General features: G+C 41.6%; 1 protein-coding gene across 1 annotated transcript in view; it reads right to left on the bottom strand.

Annotated features, from left to right (window-relative positions):
* LOC137428692 (DENN domain-containing protein 2A) overlaps nucleotides 1-21,287 on the bottom strand; it is a 277,280-nt gene that overhangs the window by 150,178 nt on the left and 105,815 nt on the right. The window contains exon 5 of the mRNA XM_068118598.2: nucleotides 19,721-19,875. Coding sequence (XP_067974699.2) covers nucleotides 19,721-19,875 — 155 coding nt within the window. The remainder of the gene's footprint in view (nucleotides 1-19,720; nucleotides 19,876-21,287) is intronic.

Genomic DNA, 21,287 nt, shown 5'->3' with positions numbered 1-21,287 from the left:
CAAACGACACCTTTCCAATTCCAGTTCTCACCATACTTCTTCAACTTTATCCTTCTTCCTCTGATCCACTTTCACCTAACCTTCAAAAAACATATTAATGAAGAATTAAAAGAGTAGGCCTCTCCTTCCGTCCTAACATATTGCTTATACACCTCCCTGTTCCTTCGTTCTCTGCTCTCCTTTCTGTCAATCTCCTATCCTGTTCCTGCTTCTGAACCTGTGCTGGAATCCTTAATCCCCCTTCGGAATCTTTCATGCCCTCATCAAGGGAATTTCCCCAGATAGTTTTCACGGCTTAGTTTTAAAATGTTTAAACTTTCCCCTGAAGTGTTTTATTTTGTTGTATATTATAACAGATTTTTCTTCTTCTTCTTTAAAAGGTTGTTTTTGAGTTGCTCACCAAATCTCTTCATTTCAAATAAAAATTCAATATCTTACAGTTCTTCATGCCTACATTCCCTAAACTAACCTGCATTCCACCCCTCCTCCAACGTTTTCAAACGGATCTCTGACTTGAAAATCACAAGAAACTCATTTTGCAACAAATGTTCATTTTCCATGAATCGTCCAAAACAACAACAACAACAAGCATTTTAAGGCCATTTTCCCTGCAAGAGCGGGGGTTAGCTTTGCAGTCCCCATGACAATGTTCTCCATTTTGAGACTTTCTAAAATCCAACTTTCCAAAACTTTCTTTCAACAACTTTCTAAAATCCAAAAATCCAAGTCAAAAAGACTAAAAAGTCCAACACTTTCTAAAATTCTAACTCATGTTTCCCCTCCAAAATTCCCCCCTTGCCCATCCCTTTCAAATCTCCCCCCTTGCCCCTACCCTCCTAAACTCCCCCTTCACCCATCCCCTCCTAAACTCCCCCCTCGCCCCTCCCCTCCGAAACTCCACCCTCACCCCTCCCCTCCTAAATTCCCCCCTCACCCCTCCCCTTCAAATCTCCCCCCTCCCCCCTCCCCTTCAAATCTCCCCCCTCCCCCCTCCCCTTCAAATCTCCCCACCCTCCTTTTTTCTACAATTCTCCCATCTCACCCTTCCTCCTCAAAGCATCCACCCCGCTTCCTCTCCCTTCCAACTCTTACCTCCATCTACTCCAACCTTATTCCTCGCTCTCCCGCCCCCCCCCCCCCCTAAAACAACACCTTAGTGTGCCTCATCTAATCACCATCAAACCGTTTGTCCTCCTCATCCTTCCCTTTCTCCTAGCTCTTCTGAAATCTCTGACACACTATCAACAGCTCTCCCGAACTCCTCCTCCTCTTCCTCATCTTACGCTACCCCCCCCTCCCCTATCCTGTATCCGATGCTCCCCCTTCCTCTTCCTTAACGGTATGGACCTCAAACATCCGGGGCCTTCGCTCAAACCTGATTGATCTCTCCATACAGGTTGCTTCTGACAAACCAGACGTAATCTGCTTCACACAAACTTGCCTCCTTCAAGATGTCGATAATTCCTTAATATCTCTCCCTGGTTACTCCCTCCTCCGGTATAATAGACCTGAGCCTCATCCTGGACGTGGGGTTGCTATCTTTATCAAAAAACTCTCTTCCTCACTCTCCCTGCAGTGCCCTCTCTCCACCTCACCCCCAGGAATACCTCTGGCTATGGCTTCCCCTTCGCTCCCACCTTTTGTTCATATGTGTTCTGTACCGTCCACCAAACAGTGATGACTCCACATACATCTCGCTGTCTGATAACATGGACCAACTTCTATTGACTCATCCCAACTCTCTCTTCCTCATATGTGGTGATTTCAACTGTCATCATGCCAGCTGGCTGGGTGTGGGTACCTCTCTCAGCAGCCATGGCACCTCAGGAAATGACTTCGGCGACTCACTGGGACTGACACAATCTGTCAATTTCCCGACACGGATATCAGTCAACGGAGCATCTTCTCTTCTTGACTTAGTTATGATAAACTTCCCTGCAAATGTCTGCTGGTCTTCTTCTGCTCCAATCGGTTCATCTGACCATATGCTTGTTAAAGTAGACATCTCTCTGGCCATTCTCAGAGAGCCTCCTCAACATCGACGAGTCTGGCATTTCACTCAGGCCAACTGGCACGGTCTTCAAGCAGCCATAAATCATCTGGAATGATCTCCCATCTCCACTGCCTCTGACATAAACACATCCTGGGAATTCTTCCAAAGTAAACTGCTCTCTCTCATGCACAGATTTATCCCATCTCGTCTTCAGTTGTCATGCCCTTCCTCCCATCCATGGTACATGGAATCTTGTGGTGAGGCAGTTGCCCTGAAACAACTTCCCTTTGCCTCCTGGAAGGCAAATCCAACGGAAGGCAATCTCATTTACTTTCACAAAGCCCGGAACAAGTGCGTGTCTACCCTCAGGAGAGCCAGGAAACAATATCTCTCTACTCTCAAGACTGAACTGTCAAACCTGTCTCCCTCTTCCAAATCCTGGTGGCATGTTGTCAAATCTCTTTCTGGTGTTTGTACACCTCCATCCCCTCGTTTACCTCAAACGGCTACACAGCTGACTCCGCACGTGAAAAAGCTGAATGCCTCAACTCTGCACCTGTACCCAGCCTGTATCCAGTTGTACCCAGCTGCTCCTGGACTCTGTGTCCTTCTCTCCTGACAAGGTGGAGAAGTTTCTGTCAATCCTCGACTCTGATTCTGCAACTGGACAAGACGGCATCAGCCGACGGGTCCTAAAATCCTGCTCCGCCCCTCTTTCACACCCTCTCTCTGTTCTCTTCACCATCTCTTTTGCTCAAGGTCATCTGCCTTCAGCTTGGAAATCAGCCAACATGACCGCTGTACACAAAAACGGTGCAAAAACAGATCCTTGCAACTACAGACCAATCAGCCTGCTCCCAATCATCAGCAAAGTCATGGAATCCATCATTGCTTCGGATATCAAATCCTTCCTCTTCTCCAATGGTTTGATCTCTGACCATCAATTTGGATTCAGACCAGGTCACTCTACTCTGGACATGCTGCTTCTGCTGTCTCAACAATGGATGGAGGTCCTCAAAATGTCAAACAGGAAATCAGAGCTGTCTCACTTGACATATCACGTGCCTTCGATACGGTCTGGCACCCCGCTCTGCTCACCAAACTCTCCTCCTATGTTATCCATGGAAATCTCCATGCATGGCTTGCGGACTTCCTCTCTGGTCGTAGTCAACGTGTGGCCCTGAATGGATTTCTCTAAAATCCCCTTCCTGTTCAGGCTGGAGTTCCCCAAGGCAGTGTTCTGGGCCTTGTGCTTTTTCTGGTCTTCAACAATAATCTCTCCGACTCTCTGGAAAATCCTCTCTATCTCTTTGCTGATGACTCCACTCTCTGCCGCTCCATACCTCATCCCTCAGATCGGCAGTCTGCAGCCTCCTCACTCTCTGCAGATCTGGACAAAATCACAGACTGGTCAAACAAGTGGAACATGTCTTTCAATCCTGACAAATTTCACACTCTCACGATGTCTCTTCGAAAAGACCGTCTGGACAACCCTTCCATCTACTTTCTCAACAATCCTCTACAAAAAGATCTGTCACTCAATCTCTTGGGTCTCACAATCTGCCATGATCTTTCCTGGGAAAAACACATTTCCAATCTGGCCTCCAAAGCCAGTTGCCGACTGGGCATTCTCCAATGTGCAATCTTCTTCCTTGGTACACCTGAGCTCCTTACCACATACAAGGCTTTCATCTGCAGCTCAATGGAATTCTGCTCTCCCCTCTGGGCTGGTGCTCCTGCCTCACACCTAGCTCGGCTTCACGCTGTTGAAACCAAAGCTTTCAGAATCATTGGAATCTCCCGCGATGAAGCTAACTCTGAGGGCCTTTCACTCACTCACCACATGCAGGTTGGTGGTCTTTCTGTCTTCTACCGACTCCTCTCTGGCCTAGCCCCTGTGGAAGTGTAACTCAGTGTAACGTATTGATTGGCCCTGGTAACTCATTAATTAACCTGGTAACAAAGCAGATACATTTTACATGCAAACTCTGTCAAAGACGAGTTTGTAAATGAGTGTCAGAATGTGCATGAACATGGTAATCTCTTGAAACACCTGGTCAAGGCCCCAGGCTAGAGCACCCCCCTACTGTGTAAATGGAAATCACAGCAGGAGGGGAGCGAGCTGATGCCAGGACTTGGTGCAATGCATGACCTCGGGGCATTAGCGGAGAGAGGATTAAGTCCAGTTTGGCGATATAAACGAGAGCAAACGTTGGGTAAAGAAGACTTGTCACGAGAAGCGCTGACCGACGGCAGTGGCGGAGGAACACCAGCCGAACGAGAAGGACCAAGCGAAAAGAGTTAACCTGATCCATTATATTATGCGGTATTATTTGGTAAATGGAATAAAGTGAATAACCAGTTAATAAACCAGACCTTTTGTAAACCTGTGTCCGGTCATTGGAGTCCTGAGTCTCTCAGCTACAAATTCCCCTACAATCTGGAGGCACCGCTGACATCAATTGTACAAACAAGTCTTCTTTAAAAGGTGAGTGTGTCTTGTTTTGTCCAATATGATTTACGAACTTGGAAGTTATGTGTACATACATGGGGGAGCAGGTGGTCTGGGGCTTCCTTGCGCACCGATGCCGCGATATAAGTGGCGTGACCCATCACGAATGGTACTTCGATAAACAACACGATGATAATTCGTTTTTTTTTCTAAATGATTTCTGTAAATACGTATTTTTGCGCTGGTCATTAAGGGTCTTACTGTGACCTGGAAGCAAACGGAGCAAGCGTGCACCTTGCGACCATTTGCTTCCAGGACGTGTAAGGCCGGTACACTCGTTTACCCACCCGCACACGTATAAAGTACTTCTTTTTTTTTGCACTTGTTCAAAGCACTCGACTTGCTCGACGAGCGAGCGACTTGCTCGGCGCTCGGCGAGCGATAGGGAACCGGGAAAGGGAATTATATTTATATATATTTACCTCATTCCAATTTATGGTATTGCGACAAAAAAGGCTTATATCTTTGGAACGACTGGTCGGATTTAGACAAATTAAAACTCGTTCGATCAACAAATAAATTCATGACAGACAATCCCATCTCATGCCGGTCCAGAATTACTGTGAAAGATGGCGATTGGATAAAAAATTGCATACCAACACTCCCTCACTGTCCCTCATTGTCCCTCATGTCCATTCCGGCACCCTGTCTCTTGCTCCCGTTTTTTTTCCCTCCCTTTACTTCCCATTGGCGGACGTTTTGCGAGAAGCAAAGCGTTTTGCAGGAAGATAAATAGCATGGGTGAAACAAAACCAGTGCTGTTGTGTTGTTTTTTTGACGAAATTTGCCAGATAAATAGCATGGGTGACACGACGAAATGATTGGATTTTGGTTCAGGTCCGAATCCAGATCCGGCCTATCAGTGGGATACAAAACATAAACTGTTCACCAAGGCGGAGATATAATAATAATAATAATTCTGTATTATTTAGTTAACCAGTTTGTGTGAAACCTCAACCTAAATATAAAAATTGATCTGCTTGGTGTTAGTTTAAGGGCTGTTCCAAATTTATCCTGATTATGAGAGATAATTACAGGAAATGGTGTTTGTGAGTAACAACCACCCTCTGGTCGAGGCTCATAGAAGGGGTGATGCTTACTGATTCGGCACGCTTACAATAGGTGTTAATGGTGGGATGTCAGAGGTTTTGGTGTGGGTTAATGTTCACACTGTTTTGGAAAATAATGCTCGATGCAACATGATCCTAAAAAAAGAACCCAGCCCTACATCGAAAGATCAGGAAGGGAAGGAATGGGAAATTTGTCAAGGTTTGAAATTAATCGGACAAGGGGGTCCCAAGGTATGGTCACCGTACTCGCAAGCCGTTCGCTTAGGCTCGGCGAATGGACCAAACCATTTGATGTAAATAGGAGGGGGGTTCTGTGGTCGTTACTGCCACGTGGTTTCAAAGTTTTTGTTGTTGCTTGCACGTGTGTTTTTTTTGCAAGCACGTACGGGCAAGCGCGTACGTGCGGGCACGCCCTAGTATATATAAATAGAGGTAATATTGAGTTACGGAATTAATTACTTTCAACAATGCAAAGGGTGACAAGATATGAGATTTAATGGGATTTTAATAAGATTTAATGGGATTTTAATAAGATTTTAATGGGATTTTAATAAGATTTTAATGGGATTTTAATGGGATAAATTGGGAACAGATAGAGAGAGACAGACAGAGAGAGAGAGAACATAGAGAGAGACAGACAGACAGACAGAGAGAGAAACACAGAGAGAGACAGAAAGAGAGACAGACAGACAGACAGAGAGAGAGAGAGAGAAAAGAAAGAAAGGGAGACATAGAGACAAACAGAGATAAATATGATAGTCAGACACATAGAGAGAGACAGACAGAGAGAGATAGACAGAGTGAGACAAAGTGAGAAAGAGAGACAGACAGAGAGAGATAGACAGAGAGAGAAAGAGAGAGAGACATAGAGACAAACAGAGATAAAGATGATAGTCAGACACATAGAGAGAGACAGACAGAGAGAGATAGACAGAGTGAGACAGAAAGTGAGAAAGAGAGACAGACAGAGAGAGAGATAGACAGAAAAGAAAGAGAGAGAGACATAGAGACAAACAGAGATAAAGATGATAGTCAGACACATAGAGAGAGACAGACAGACAGACAGAGAGAGAGAGAGACAGAAAAGAAAGAGAGAGAGACATAGAGACAAACAGAGATAAAGATGATAGTCAGACACATAGAGAGAGACAGGCAGACAGACAGAGAGAGATAGACAGAGTGAGACAAAGTGAGAAAGAGAGACAGACAGAGAGAGAGAGACAGAAAAGAAAGAGAAAGAGACATAGAGACAAACAGAGATAAAGATGATAGTCAGACACATAGAGAGAGACAGACAGACAGACAGAGAGAGAAACACAGAGAGAGACAGAAAGAGATACAGAGAGACAGACAGAGAGAGAGAGACAGAAAAGAAAGAGAGAGAGACATAGAGACAAACAGAGATAAAGATGATAGTCAGACACATAGAGAGAGACAGACAGACAGAGAGAGAAACACAGAGAGAGACAGAAAGAGAGACAGACAGACAGACAGAGAGAGAGAGAGAGAAAAGAAAGAAAGAGAGACATAGAGACAAACAGAGATAAAGATGATAGTCAGACACATAGAGAGAGACAGACAGAGAGAGATAGACAGAGTGAGACAGAAAGTGAGAAAGAGAGACAGACAGAGAGAGATAGACAGAGAGAGAAAGAGAGAGAGACATAGAGACAAACAGAGATAAAGATGATAGTCAGACACATAGAGAGAGACAGACAGACAGACAGAGAGAGATAGACAGAGAGAGACAGAAAGTGAGAGAGAGACACAGTCAGACAGAAAGAGAGACAGAAAAAGAGAGAACATTTTTGGGAACGTTTTTTCACATTACTTTCCTGCAACATTGAAATAATGTTGTTGTAAAACGTTTCCACAACGTCGCCACAACGTTTCACTTTCGTTGTTGCAACGTTTTGCTCCAACGTTTTGGGAACATTCAAATGTTGTGTTTTGCTGACGTTTCCACAACGTCGCTACAACGTTTCACTTTCGTTGTTGCAACGTTTTGCTCCAACGTTTTGGGAACATTCAAATGTTGTGTTTTGCTGACGTTTCCACAACGTCGCTACAACGTTTCACTTTCGTTGTTGCAACGTTTTGCTCCAACGTTTTGGGAACATTCAAATGTTGTGTTTTGCTGACGTTTCCACAACGTCGCTACAACGTTTCACTTTCGTTGTTGCAACGTTTTGCTCCAACGTTTTGGGAACATTCAAATGTTGTGTTTTGCTGATGCTAATTACCTGAGGTAATTACAGTAATTACAGTTCCAGTAATTACAGTAATTACAGTAATCATTACAGTAATTGCAGTAATATTATTACAGTAATTACATTACATTAACTCAGGCACCTGTCGAGTAAGGAAGCTGATATTTGGACATGACACTGACCAAGTGATGTGGCTGTCAAGGAAAATTTTGATTTATTGATTAATCATTTAATAAATTAACTCGTTGATTTATAAATGACTTATTTAATTTAAAGTCCTCAGAGATACATCTTCGGATGAAATACTTGCAGATTGGTTATGCTATGAGCCAATTGATTAAGGAAAATATTTTGTGATGGCCATATTGGCAATTTTGTGGCCATATTCGTGGCAACTCAGTTAGTGCCACTGCACCTTTAAAATGCATCCCTGCGTTCATTTTTCGATCGATTGATTTGAAATTTTGAACAATCGGATCTGGACTGTCGTTGTTAACGACTCTAGCATGCACCCGTCCAATCAGGATGGAGCGGTATGGTCCCCGGATCATCACTGCCCGCAGTTTTTAATTAATTTTACTTTTTCTCTTGGTCATATAATTTTGAAGACATGCATGTCATGATAGAGGAAATGTTTGTTCTGTTAAACGGAATAAATGTTGTTTATTTGTGTGGGTGTGTATTTTTGTGTATTTTGGATATATTTTCACGACTAATTCCAGTTATCATCCTGCAAAAGGTCTGCTCGTTGTTTTTCCTTTGAGTCGTAAATTCCTGTTGAACTCTCATTAAAATGCGGAATTAAGTACGCTGTGTGATGATGGAGATCCTTGATGACGAATCAGGAATAGTGAATGAGCAAACAAATATCACGGATGGTATACCGAATAGGGAAAATGTAGATGAAACCCCTTTTGCTCAGGTGCTGTGTAGCGCTGCACAAAGATCCATATGAGCGGGGCCTGGGTGCTGTGTAATTAGTACACAAAGAGCCAATTACTAGGGTGCTGAATAAACACAAAGATCCATTTTTTGGAGCTGGTTCTCCCGGTGCTGTGATTTATTCAAAGAACCAAAATCTTGTAAGAATTAAGATATGATTTGTCGACATCATAAATACTTTAATATATGTAACGATTTTTGTAACGATCATCCTGCAAAAGGTCTGCTCGTTCTTTTTCCTTTGAGTCGTAAATTCCTGTTGAATTCTCATTAGAATGCGGAATTAAGTACGCTGTGTGATGATGGAGATCCTTGATGACGAATCAGGAATAGTGAATGAGCAAACAAATATCACGGATGCTGCGGCTGGAGCAGGGGAAGCGATTTTTGAATTGTTCAATGATTATTCGATATTGTTATGACTTATTGTCAATAGGTATACTAAGTGGCCATGAGGTAGCCTGTTGCTATGTACAGTTTTATTCTATTGTTGATTATACCACATAGCTGTGGTGATAAAGGAAATGTTCGTTTAAATAGATGATTATGATAGGACCATGACTATAAAATCATGATGATTATTATGAATGATATCATAGGGTTCAAATGCAGAATGCTGCATGAACTTGGGAAAGAACTTTCAAGCCCTATGGGATAAATTGGGTATTACAAGCGATGGAGTTTCAAAATTTAGCATGATTGAAGGAATTTGACAGTCCCATTTCAGGAGTTTTACGAAATTTATATTGCCAAGAGATTTTGGGTACTATTAAAAGGAAAATGATGAGATATTTTTCCCAAAGAACTTTAATATCTGCCATCCATTTTGGCTGTCTCACGAATGAAGGATGAGTTGCCTTTCGTGGTTGCAAAGAAAATTTGTGGAGACCAGGCAAAATGGGGAAATATGTCAGATATGACCCTAGGACAGGACGGTGATTCATCAATTAACATGAGGTACGAACCAGAGGTGACGGTCAATGGATGGACCTGTCCTGACATCATTGGGGAAAGGGCTTATGCAAGGAGTCATCCAAAATGATTAATTTGATTTATTGATGAATAGTGATGAATTAATTGAAATTGAATAATTGATTGAATTATTAATTGATTGAATCTAATTGATTGAATTTAATTGAATAAATTTAACTGAATAAATTGAACTGAATAAATTGAATTGAATATATTGATTGTTTGATTGATGAAAATGCGGTCTCAAGAAAGAAGCTTTGATATCTTTGCGAGATATTAACAATGTGGAGACAACCTGGGAAAATTGAGCAAGGTGGTGAGTTTATATACAGATATATATGTGCGGTTACCATTGTGTGATTTCCCCGTCAACAGAGCGGACACCTGAGGATTCACCCATTTCATACTGACCCTCCGGCTCATCTGCAAATACTGATCTGTGAGATTGGATTGTGCAAAAGCCACGGCTGAGGGAGATTCTCTGAAAATCACCGGGTGAACAGGTGGAGAGACCCTTCCTGGAGGTACGAGTGAAGCTTTAGAGGAACAAACTACAACACATCCAACGCTACTTTGATAAAAGGCAGAATGGGAAATGGAGCCTGCAAGAATACACAAGGACAACCAGAGATTCCACAAAAAGGTACTTGTACACATCATATGTACGACCGTTATGGTGCAGAAGCTATAAGGCAGGTCGATAATTGGTATTTGTGGACAAAGGGACATGATCAGGAGTTTCCAAGAGATGGTACATTTGAGCGAAGTCGATTGGAAAGATTGGAACAAAGATTGAAAGCCAGGAAGAGACAGAATCTAACGGTAGACTGGCTTGCATTCCATCTTTGGGATGGTGAATCCAGACAACGGGAACAGCAAGAACGGATAACGGATCTAGAACTTAAAATAAAAAGGATACAGGATACAGTGGAGGAGACAAATGCACAACTGCCCTCGAAATTAGGAATGAAAGTGACGGTTGTCCCATCTGATTTCCAGTTGTCTCCCCAAAAAGGACGGTACAGAGAATTTTTTCGTGTTTCAGGAGACAACGAGAGATTGCAGTGGCAACTCAGGGATGTAGAGATGCAGCCCAGCAATACAAATGCACAGGTGGACAGAGCAGGTAACGACAGAAGCCGGTGCTTCAACTGTGGAGAGATGGGACACTGGATAAGGAGATGCCCATATCTGAGCAGAAGACAATTTCAACAGGGAAACCAAGGACAAAGAAACCAAGGACAAAGAAACCATGGACAAAGAAACCATGGACAAAAACCAAGGACAAAGAAACCAAGGACAAAGAAACCAAGGACAAAGTAAACCAAGATCAAGGGTACCAGTGCTGACCGATACCTCAGACAATGATTAGGCCTTCATTGCGACAAATCCCAAATGACGATTGGCCTCAACAAATTAGATTACTGGACAAACATGAATAACTGTCGATGATTCTTGGGTCTGAAAAGTTTTCGGAGCAAGAATTATTCATTTTTTTCTTTTGCTTGTAAGCAAATTGATTAATTAATTGATCAAATGCCGAAATTGGATCTTTTATGTTGGGCACACAATTTTAAATTTACAAAGTTGGAACAATTGCTTTGCAAATTTTAAACCAAGGGACAAGGGTCACATGATGATCAGGTGGGAATTTCGGACTATTGTTCCACACGATTGATAAGTCAGTGGTCGACTGACATGTAAATGGGTGTGTAGTCAAATTTGGATAAATTATTGTGGGAACTAAAAGGGTAATTTCAATGTGACATCATAGGGGTTTTCTAAGAATAAACTTTTTGGTCCATTTGTGTATTAGCATTTATAAAAAAAATTGAAGGACAAATTTTATGAAATTGAAATAAAATTGACACCCATCTTGATCTGTAAATAATAGTTCCAACGCAAACAAATACGCATAATGCATGTGTGTGTGTATTTTTTGTGTGTCAATGTTAGTGTTTTTTATTGTTTTGTGTATCAATCTTACAAGATTGTTGACACCGACAGTGTGCCTGTCTGGAAATGGATAGTTTTATGTGGATGGGATTGAATATGCAGAGAATCCGTAAAATAAAATAGAAATAAAATTTGATTATGAACATTATCTCTTTTGTCAAGGGAGATGGAATATAAAGATTTGATGTGCTGGGTTATGAGCAGCCATTAATTAAATAGTAAAATTGTGAGTAATTTGGGGATTCCATTTTGATAGAATTTATATGAGAATAACAGCTATTTATGGATATGAGCTTCATAAAAGGAAATAAGGGAGTACAAAATTATCCAAATTTGGGAGAGGTCTTACACTGACTTCCCAGAATACTCTGCTCATGGATTTATATATATATATATATATATACTTGAATTTTATCAGCATATAAATTGTGCTGCATGTATGGATGTGTATTAGGCATAGATGATATGGGAAAATAGTAAAGAAAATCTTGCTGATTGGAACTATTGTGAGTTTTAAAACGGAATGCATTGTGCATCTTAAACCAAGGGGCAGACATGAACGCGCTGTTACGTTATTTATACTCAGAACGCGCTGTTACATGTACCTGCAACATATTTGTTAATCTCGCACACCTATATTGGCATACTGGTGTCAGTAGTACTCACTGGGTGCATAGAAATGGATGAGCAACAGTTAAGGGGGTGTAAAAAAACACTTACTTGGATATTTTCTACAAAAGTAGGGGTTTCAATAAGTGGTACCATACACATGGGATTCATCAAATTAAGTTTTGGAGTTCAAACAAATTCACTGGTTAACAGATGGGAATGGATAGTAAATAAATTCTTCGATGCTGGGTAAATGAAGTGAGATATTACAAAGACTTATTAGAGCTATTGTTCTTCCTTGCAGCAGTGGGAGAAAATTTAGATCCAACATAATGAATCTATAAATGAATGTGATAGGGATAATATCCTCAATTTGTACTAATTATTTGATTGTGGGTAAAGGAATTAATTAATCGTAGTGGATTGTTAACAAGCAGCCTGAAATGTCCTGAGAGTGTGCATCCATGTAATCAGAAATCCCAGATTTGTTTTTACAAACAACATTTTGGTAGAGATCTTATGTGGACGAATACTTGCTTGGTAGATAAAAACGGTACTGCATGTTGGCAGCCACTTCAGTGGCCATTTAGGCCGAACAAATAAAAAAAAAAAACTGTAATTGAATATGTAATTTACAGATGAGTATTTGGGAAGTAAAAAGGGAATTTATTGATTTGGGAGACATTTTTCGAAGGTTTATTAAAGTGTTGCAATATGACATTTGGCAAGGAAAATATTGGATGGGAAAATTAGATCAGTTTATAAAATGAGTTTTGTTGACCCATTGAGGTTAATTCTTTGAATTGTTGTTTAATTAGCATGTTGAGTTCAAATTGGAAATAGTTTGGTAGAGCTTTGGTTAAAACCTTTGGTTGCAGTGTTTTGGAACAAATTGATAAACCGTAGGAGGTTGATAAGAATAGAAACAAATATGGACCTAAAATAGAAAGATTGTTATGATGATATGAATAAATACTGAGATTAAAAGATTAAATCAAGTGATGTTGCAAATGAAACAGTAGAATTAAGATAATGGCATAACGACAATGTTATGAGTTGTGTCAATTACAATATCAGTGAACTCATATCACCACGAGTGACACACTGTTAGGAAAAAGAGGGAAAAGAAAAAGTGGAGAGGAATTATGGTAATAATACATTATGTTTAATTTGTTGGTTTGAAAAAATTGTTGTTGGGAATTAGGTATTCCCGTTTGTGATTGTAATCATATACAATGCTATTCTTAGTTTAGTAATAAAATACATACCTGATTGAATATTATTTGTGTGACGCATATAAATGAATATAACTTTTGTGTTAAGGAAAAACAACAAATTGTTGAATGTGAAACTGTCGGAAGATATACATGATTATGCTGATTTCATGGTAAGATGTACCCTATCTGATTCAGTGTGTGCGGAAAGCAGATTCAGATGTGACTGAGCATAAGGATAAGACGAGATCACATTTTGGAGGGATTGCTAACGGAATTGGGAAGAAGTTCGAGAAAGAAAATTTGTGGCTAAAAAATGAAGTTAATCGTGGCATACACCCTCTTTCTCAAAGAATGATGAAGACATTCTCCCGTGTAACTTGGAGATGAATGCTTACCTTCACCAAGGAAATTTATGTGACCATTTGCCTGGATCACACTGCAACATATGAAAGAAAGGCGATCACTTACTCTTGTTCGAAGGCTTCGAACATTCACCACATCAGAAGTTGCAGGACAACGACATTTTACCTGCAACCTCTGTGAAATGCGGGGACATATGTTATTACTTCACCAACGTCCGGGGAACCAGCATGGAGCTGCAAAAACGGCTGTGCCCTTGTCACAACAGCTGTGCACGATTCTGCTGGTTGCTCCTGGTAAGGACCATGAATGACCTGAACACCATGGTCCCAACATCATTGTGGATGCATCCGGCATCCCTGTTCCACATCTTGCTGGCCAATCAACGTCACACCAATACTTGCTGCCCACTCACAATGAGGGTGGAGGCAAGTCGACTACAACTGGGTGAAGGCCGTGTTCAGGAATTACTATGGTTTACAGCAAAAAGTGGCAAGAATGCTACAAGGAGAGCAGGGTCAGTCTATGACTCCGCAATGTTACCACAACAGCGAAATCCTACACGAAGTAGTGCAGGAGCTATGAAGACATTAGGAGAAAATGTTTCATACCAGGATTCAAACACAAGTGATCAGCCCTTCCTTTCAAACAAAGTCAACATTTGTGTGGAGGCAAACGTTTTTTACCAGATGGTGCAGATGCTTTACAAAACTTGAAAATGAAGTGAAATTGTTGTATCTTGGTGATGGTGAAGTGTTGTTTTGAAAATATATTTGTGATGCAAATGCAATAGATTGAACGATGTGGAAGGAGTAAATGACCAACGAAATGTTTTGTGATTCTTGCAGGATGACGGTGTATGCCCAAGGGAATTTGATTACCAAAGTGACTGATTATTTACTTATACTTGTAATGATGTTTACTTGTAGTGATTGATTATTTACTTATACTTGTAATGATGTTTACTTGTAGTGATTGATTATTTACTTATACTTGTAATGATGTTTACTTGTAGTGATTGATTGTTTACTTATATTGATGTTTAGATTAATGGTTAATATAAACAAAAAAACAAAAAGATGAGGGAATTGTGGAAGTGTAACTCAGTGTAACGTATTGATTGGCCCTGGTAACTCATTAATTAACCTGGTAACAAAGCAGATACATTTTACATGCAAACTCTGTCAAAGACGAGTTTGTAAATGAGTGTCAGAATGTGCATGAACATGGTAATCTCTTGAAACACCTGGTCAAGGCCCCAGGCTAGAGCACCCCCCTACTGTGTAAATGGAAATCACAGCAGGAGGGGAGCGAGCTGATGCCAGGACTTGGTGCAATGCATGACCTCGGGGCATTAGCGGAGAGAGGATTAAGTCCAGTTTGGCGATATAAACGAGAGCAAACGTTGGGTAAAGAAGACTTGTCACGAGAAGCGCTGACCAACGGCAGTGGCGGAGGAACACCAGCCGAACGAGAAGGACCAAGCGAAAAGAGTTAACCTGATCCATTATATTATGCGGTATTATTTGGTAAATGGAATAAAGTGAATAACCAGTTAATAAACCAGACCTTTTGTAAACCTGTGTCCGGTCATTGGAGTCCTGAGTCTCTCAGCTACAAATTCCCCTACACCCCCCAGCCCTGTCTGTGCTGTCCCTCCCAAATACTCCTGCAGGTCAGGTTGCACAAGATCTGCCTGCAACCCTCTTTGGTGAAACTGCCAAAATCAAGACTCTCTGCTTGCCTTCACTCTTTCATTCCTCTTTTCTCCCGCCTCTGGAACAAACTCCCTCACTCTCTTCAATCCCACTCATCCCTCCAGGTCTTCAAAACAGCTGTTCACCACCATCTCTTATCTTCCCACATCCAAAACCCTGATCTTTTCTACCCCTGTTAATTCACCCCAGATCCACTTTTCTGAAATACCAACTTCTTTCCTGAAAGTCCTAGCTGTGTCCATGTGATTTTTTTTACCTCTCCCACCCCCTACCCCCTTCCCACACCTCCTCCCCCCAAGCCCTCTACCTCCCACAGATCTCCCGATGTCCCTGCTCTCAAATGTTGTACTTGTGTGCTTCCCCCCCTCTCTCCCCATCTTGTCTCCCGTTCCTTTTATTTCGTCTTACGTGTCCGTTTGTTTTTTTTGTCATTAATGTTAGCTCTTACACGAGCCTCGATCTTGTATCCCCAAAAAAAAAAATCTCACATTTACATAGCAATCTCACTTTACATGTTTGCAAAGAGGAAGGCGTGAGTCGCACACTCTTCGAGTCGCTTGGCGGAATTGAATTTGGTATGCGGACCGTGATTCATGCAATAATCGCATCACCCAAATGTAGAGTGAAATTTTGCTATTTAAAATATAACCTGGAGTTGCAAAACCGTGCAGATAAAACCTATGTAGAGCGAGGGCAAGATGAATAGCTAAGTGGTCAACTAACGCATATAAGGGGCAGGCAAGATAATCTAGAGGTTTGCACACTTACCGCTGATCTGTTTAGCTTGTGTTTGAATCTCAGCCCATCTATAAACTATCATCCTGGTGTTTCACATGCAGGAGGATGCATCCCAAGGTGTGCCATCCATTGAGACGTTAATCTAGGTGTCCCATCTGCTAACATTTGTTGGTGGAGGTTAAAGAGTCCACTGTGTCTTTCACAAAGAGTAAGCGAGTTATCACTGTTACCCTGAACAAATTATAAATTCCTACCCTAACTGTCTGCTGGGAAGGCAATGGCAAACCACTATAACCCTTGCCTAGGAACTACTTCGGTGACACTGATAATGTAAAGAGTATGGTACATTGGTGATGATGAATGTTAGTTAAATTGATACGTGAATGTAGCTTACGGATGTTTCATATGTGAGGTGACTTCGACACGGCTTTTCGCTATTTTGTAGGCGACAAATCAAATGTTGTTGGAAAATGTGTGACACCAGGTGGTCTAATAAATAACAATGTTCCATATTTTGGGAACATTAAAGGCATTCTGCTGAAAAAAATTGGCTTTCTCAACGGTCTACTATGATCCAGTTAGTGGTCTACGATGAACCAGTTAGTGGTCTACGATGAACCAGTTAGTGGTCTACGATGAACCAGTTAGTGGTCTACGATGAACCAGTTTGTGGTCTACGTTGAACCAGTTAGTGGTCTACCATAAACCAGTTAGTGGTCTACGTTGAACCAGTTAGTGGTCTACGATGAACCAGTTAGTGGTCTACGATGAACCAGTTAGTGGTCTTCGATGAACCAGTTAGTGGTCTACGATGAACCAGTTAGTGGTCTACGATGAACCAGTTAGTGGTCTACGATGAACCAGTTAGTGGTCTACGATGAACCAGTTTGTGGTCTACGTTGAACCAGTTTGTTGTCTACGTTGAACCAGTTAGTGGTCTACGATAAACCAGTTAGTGGTCTACGTTGAACCAGTTAGTGGTCTACGTTGAACCAGTTAGTGGTCTACGATGAACCAGTTAGTGGTCTACGTTGAACCAGTTAGTGGTCTACGTTGAACCAGTTAGTGGTCTACGTTGAACCAGTTAGTGGTCTACGTTGAACCAGTTAGTGGTCCACGATGAACCAGTTAGTGGTCTACGTTGAACCAGTTAGTGGTCTACGTTGAACCAGTTAGTGGTCTACGATAAACCAGTTAGTGGTCTACGATGAACCAGTTAGTGGTCTACGTTGAACCAGTTAGTGGTCTACGTTGAACCAGTTAGTGGTCTACGTTGAACCAGTTAGTGGTTATGTAAAAGTGCTAAAGAAACCATGAGAAGTAATTCAACCAAACTCAAAAGTCATGTAAAATAAGATTGTCTTTTTCCAACATGACATCCTGACATTTTCAATTTGTGAGACAGCTTGCATACATAGCTTCATTATATCTGCATAATCTTAATTGATACAGCATGGACTTGTTAGGCTACAGCTTAAACAAGGCCTCTAAATATGAGACAGCTTCTAAGATGTATACTGCACGCTATCCTCACTGGCACTTTCCATCACGCATCTTTTCTCCCCCAAGGCAAGCATGATGACATGTGCCCATAAACGATACTAAAATATGTCCCGAGTCTCATGTGAGGTCCCGATCCTTGGCCTAGGCTTTGTGAATGGCCGATGGTACCTGGTTGCTCATGGAAGTTGGTTGGTTTCTCATGGGAGTTTATAGCAAAAAACAAAAACAAAAAAAAAACATGTGAGCTGTCAACTAGACAGGAACTACTACCCAATGGAGCACAATTTAAACATCTGTGGATGTTTAGCGATACAAATAGTAATTCACGGTAACTTTTAACGATAATGAAACCCTGAAATACACTCGTACTTTGCCATGAAGTATGTAAGAGACATCCAAAAGCGCGATTCAATAACGCATCTGTAAAATTCAAAACTGAAAGCAAACATAAAACAACTTTAGCAAGGACTGTCAAGAATTTTTTTCAATTCAAAGACAGGGGTGAGGTTTGTCTTAACGACAGGGGGTGAGGATTCAATGCAGCAACAATGGAAGGAATGAAGGAGAATACGAGGGCATCCCAAGAGTTGTAATTCTTGTAACATGTAAAATAATATGTCCATGTCATTGCAAAAGTACAAGTATACTGTCCATTGTTTTCTGATACGTCTGGGATATATCAAATTTATCATAAACCTTGTTTTCTTTCAGGAATGAAAATAAAGGCATCTTGTACCAAGGACGTGGCCGTGGCAGAATTCTTCAGTCAACAAGACTTCCAAACTTTTTGTACATTCATGGTGATGCAGAATACACATTTCAAAAATAGAATTAAAATTGATTTTTCTTAGGTATGCAACACAGAAAATTTGACAACATTGTGGTAAGAGATAAGCATTTCAATCGATCTCCAAATTTAGATTGATGTGTGGATCACCAACCTTACCGAATACTCATTTGATCCAAGCTGAACTTTTGAACTTTTACGGAAGAGCTTTCATCCGCAGCTCAATGGAATACTGCTCTCCCCTCTGGGCTGGTGCTCCTGCCTCACACCTAGCTCGTCTTCACGCTGTTGAAACCAAAGCGTTCAGAATCATTGGAATCTCCGGCGATTAAGCTAACTCCAAGGGCCTCTCACTCACTCACCGCAGGCAGGTTGGTGGTCTTTCCGTCTTCTACCGACTCCTCTCTGGCCTTGCCCCCCCCCAGCTCTCTCTGGGCTTTGTCCCGCAAATATTCCTACAGGTCGCACAAGATCTGCCTGCAACCCTCTTATGGTTAAACTGCCAAAATCAAGACTCTCTGCTCACCTTCACTCCTTCATTCCTCTTTTCTCCCGCCTCTGGAACAAACTCCCTCACTCTCTTCAATCCCACTCCACCCTCCAGGTCTTTAAAACAGCTGTTCACCACCATCTCTTATCTTCCCCCATCCAAAACCTTGATCTTTTCTACCCCCGCTAATTTCACCCCAATTCCACTTTTTTGAAATACCAACTTCTGCCCTGGAAGTCCTTGGTGTCCTTGTGTTTATACTTCTCCCACCCCCCCCCCCTTCCCACGCCTCCTCCCCCCAAGCCCTCTCCCTCCCACACATCTCCCTGCTCTCAAATGTTGTGTTTGTGCGCTTCCCCTTCTCTCCCCATCTTGTCTTCTGCTCCCTCTTTTTATATATTTTGTTTGTCTGGTTGATTTGTTTGTGAAGTAAATGTTAGATCTTTCACGAGCCTCGATTCAGTATACAAAAAAAATAAATTGTCAGAGCATGCGTACACAAACCTGCTCCTAAAATTCAAGCTGTAATTCTAGGTCCACCGACTTATGTCAAAACATAGTTTAAAAACAGAAGTAAAAGGTAACTCCCACCTCGAATTCAAGAAAATGAATAAATCCACTGATATCAAAAGGAAAACTTTACCTGTTACATCCTCATAGATGTTTTCCTGTGACACGGTGCGTGGCGTAGTCAATCTGCCACTCACACATTGGCCGGGTGGGCTGGACAGAAGTCGGTTAAGAGGCTTCAGTCGTGTCCGTCCTGCGCCCAGGCAGTCCTCAAATTCAAATGATTTCCTGCATAAGGGGTAAAATAAGCAATGGTCTTGTATGTTGCTGGAAATAGCAACTTTTCTCTCCAGAGCTTCATGCAGTCAGTGCACTCACCTCGTGCAATCTTCCTGCCTGATACATGCTCTTTATTACCTCCATTAACTCTTCCCAAACTAACCCTCTACTTGTTGTTTCAGTGTTTCTTACCCTCCCCTCTCTCTCTGTTCCTTCCCTGTTTGTTTATTCCCTCACTGGTTGTGCCCACTTATTGTCCCACTACTCCACTGTAAATACAGGACTTTCAAAATGATGTATCAATGATAATAATGAGGCCTTTTGTACACGTGCTGTGTGTGTTTTTCAGTGACTCGGTTTAATCGACTGTTGCTAGTATGAAATCTGTAATTTAAAACGTCTTTTAAACATAATTTTCAGCATTTAGAAAAAAGAGTGGCAATTTATATGGTTAACCATAATTGTCTGTTTCCGAATGCAAATCGGTCTATGACAATATAGGAAATACGATAACTATCCATGGATGAATGGTGCCACGTTCGTACCATTTCCTGCTAGTACAAGCAAGCAGCGGCAGTGGATATAACACTAAAACACACACACACTTCTCCTTTTACCAATAGATACAAAATCCTAGTATAATGTCTCTTGTGGCCCTGGAACTAAACAAAAATATATATTTATAACGACCCTCAGAGCCCAAACAGCTCCAACCCCCTCTCCTCCCACCACCCACCCCCAACATGATTAATGATAAACATCACATTTTAAACTTATCCTGTGCATTGACAAGCCCAAGATGTAACTTTCCCATCGGTGTTAAGGAGCACCCAAACCACACACGGTGTCTCCCTTTTGGAGGGATTGATTTTTGGATTGATTTTGGATTGATTTTGGATTTGGATTGGATTTGGATTTGGATTTGGATTGGATTTGGATTTGGAATGGATTTGGATTGATTAAATCAATCACCAAGCCTGCCACATTGACATGAGGTAATCCCGCAAGGTTCAAAGTGCACTCACTGGCACGGATGATCGGGGAGGTCGAGTTGAAGACACTTGTACACAGGTCTTGCACGGGCCTACGTTGGCGAGAGTTTTTGCAGCACGGGCTGCAATATATCAACTTTTTGGGCGAGTTCATCAGAAAATTCTCCAAATATTTCGTCGTGCAGAGGCACACCCCTTTCTCTTAGTTACCTCGACAAGAATTTTCGGCTTTTTTAGAAGCTTTGTAAGCCATTTCAGGTAATAATCCTTATCTGGCATGCACGCTATACGTTTCCCACCAAGATGACCGACCGTTGTTGTTACGGGTTTTTTCCATGCGTGCCGAGCATTCCGAGGTGGATTACGTCATTGAGAAAGTCCAGTATTCAACCTTAATCTTCCATGATCTTCGCTCTTGTAGATAGAGAA

Source organism: Myxine glutinosa, chromosome 1, assembly GCF_964187855.1.
Source record: "Myxine glutinosa chromosome 1, kmMyxGlut1.1, whole genome shotgun sequence".
Lineage (NCBI taxonomy): Eukaryota > Metazoa > Chordata > Myxini > Myxiniformes > Myxinidae > Myxine > Myxine glutinosa.
Note: the sequence above shows the minus strand (reverse complement) of the source record. Positions and strands in the feature narration are given on the sequence as shown.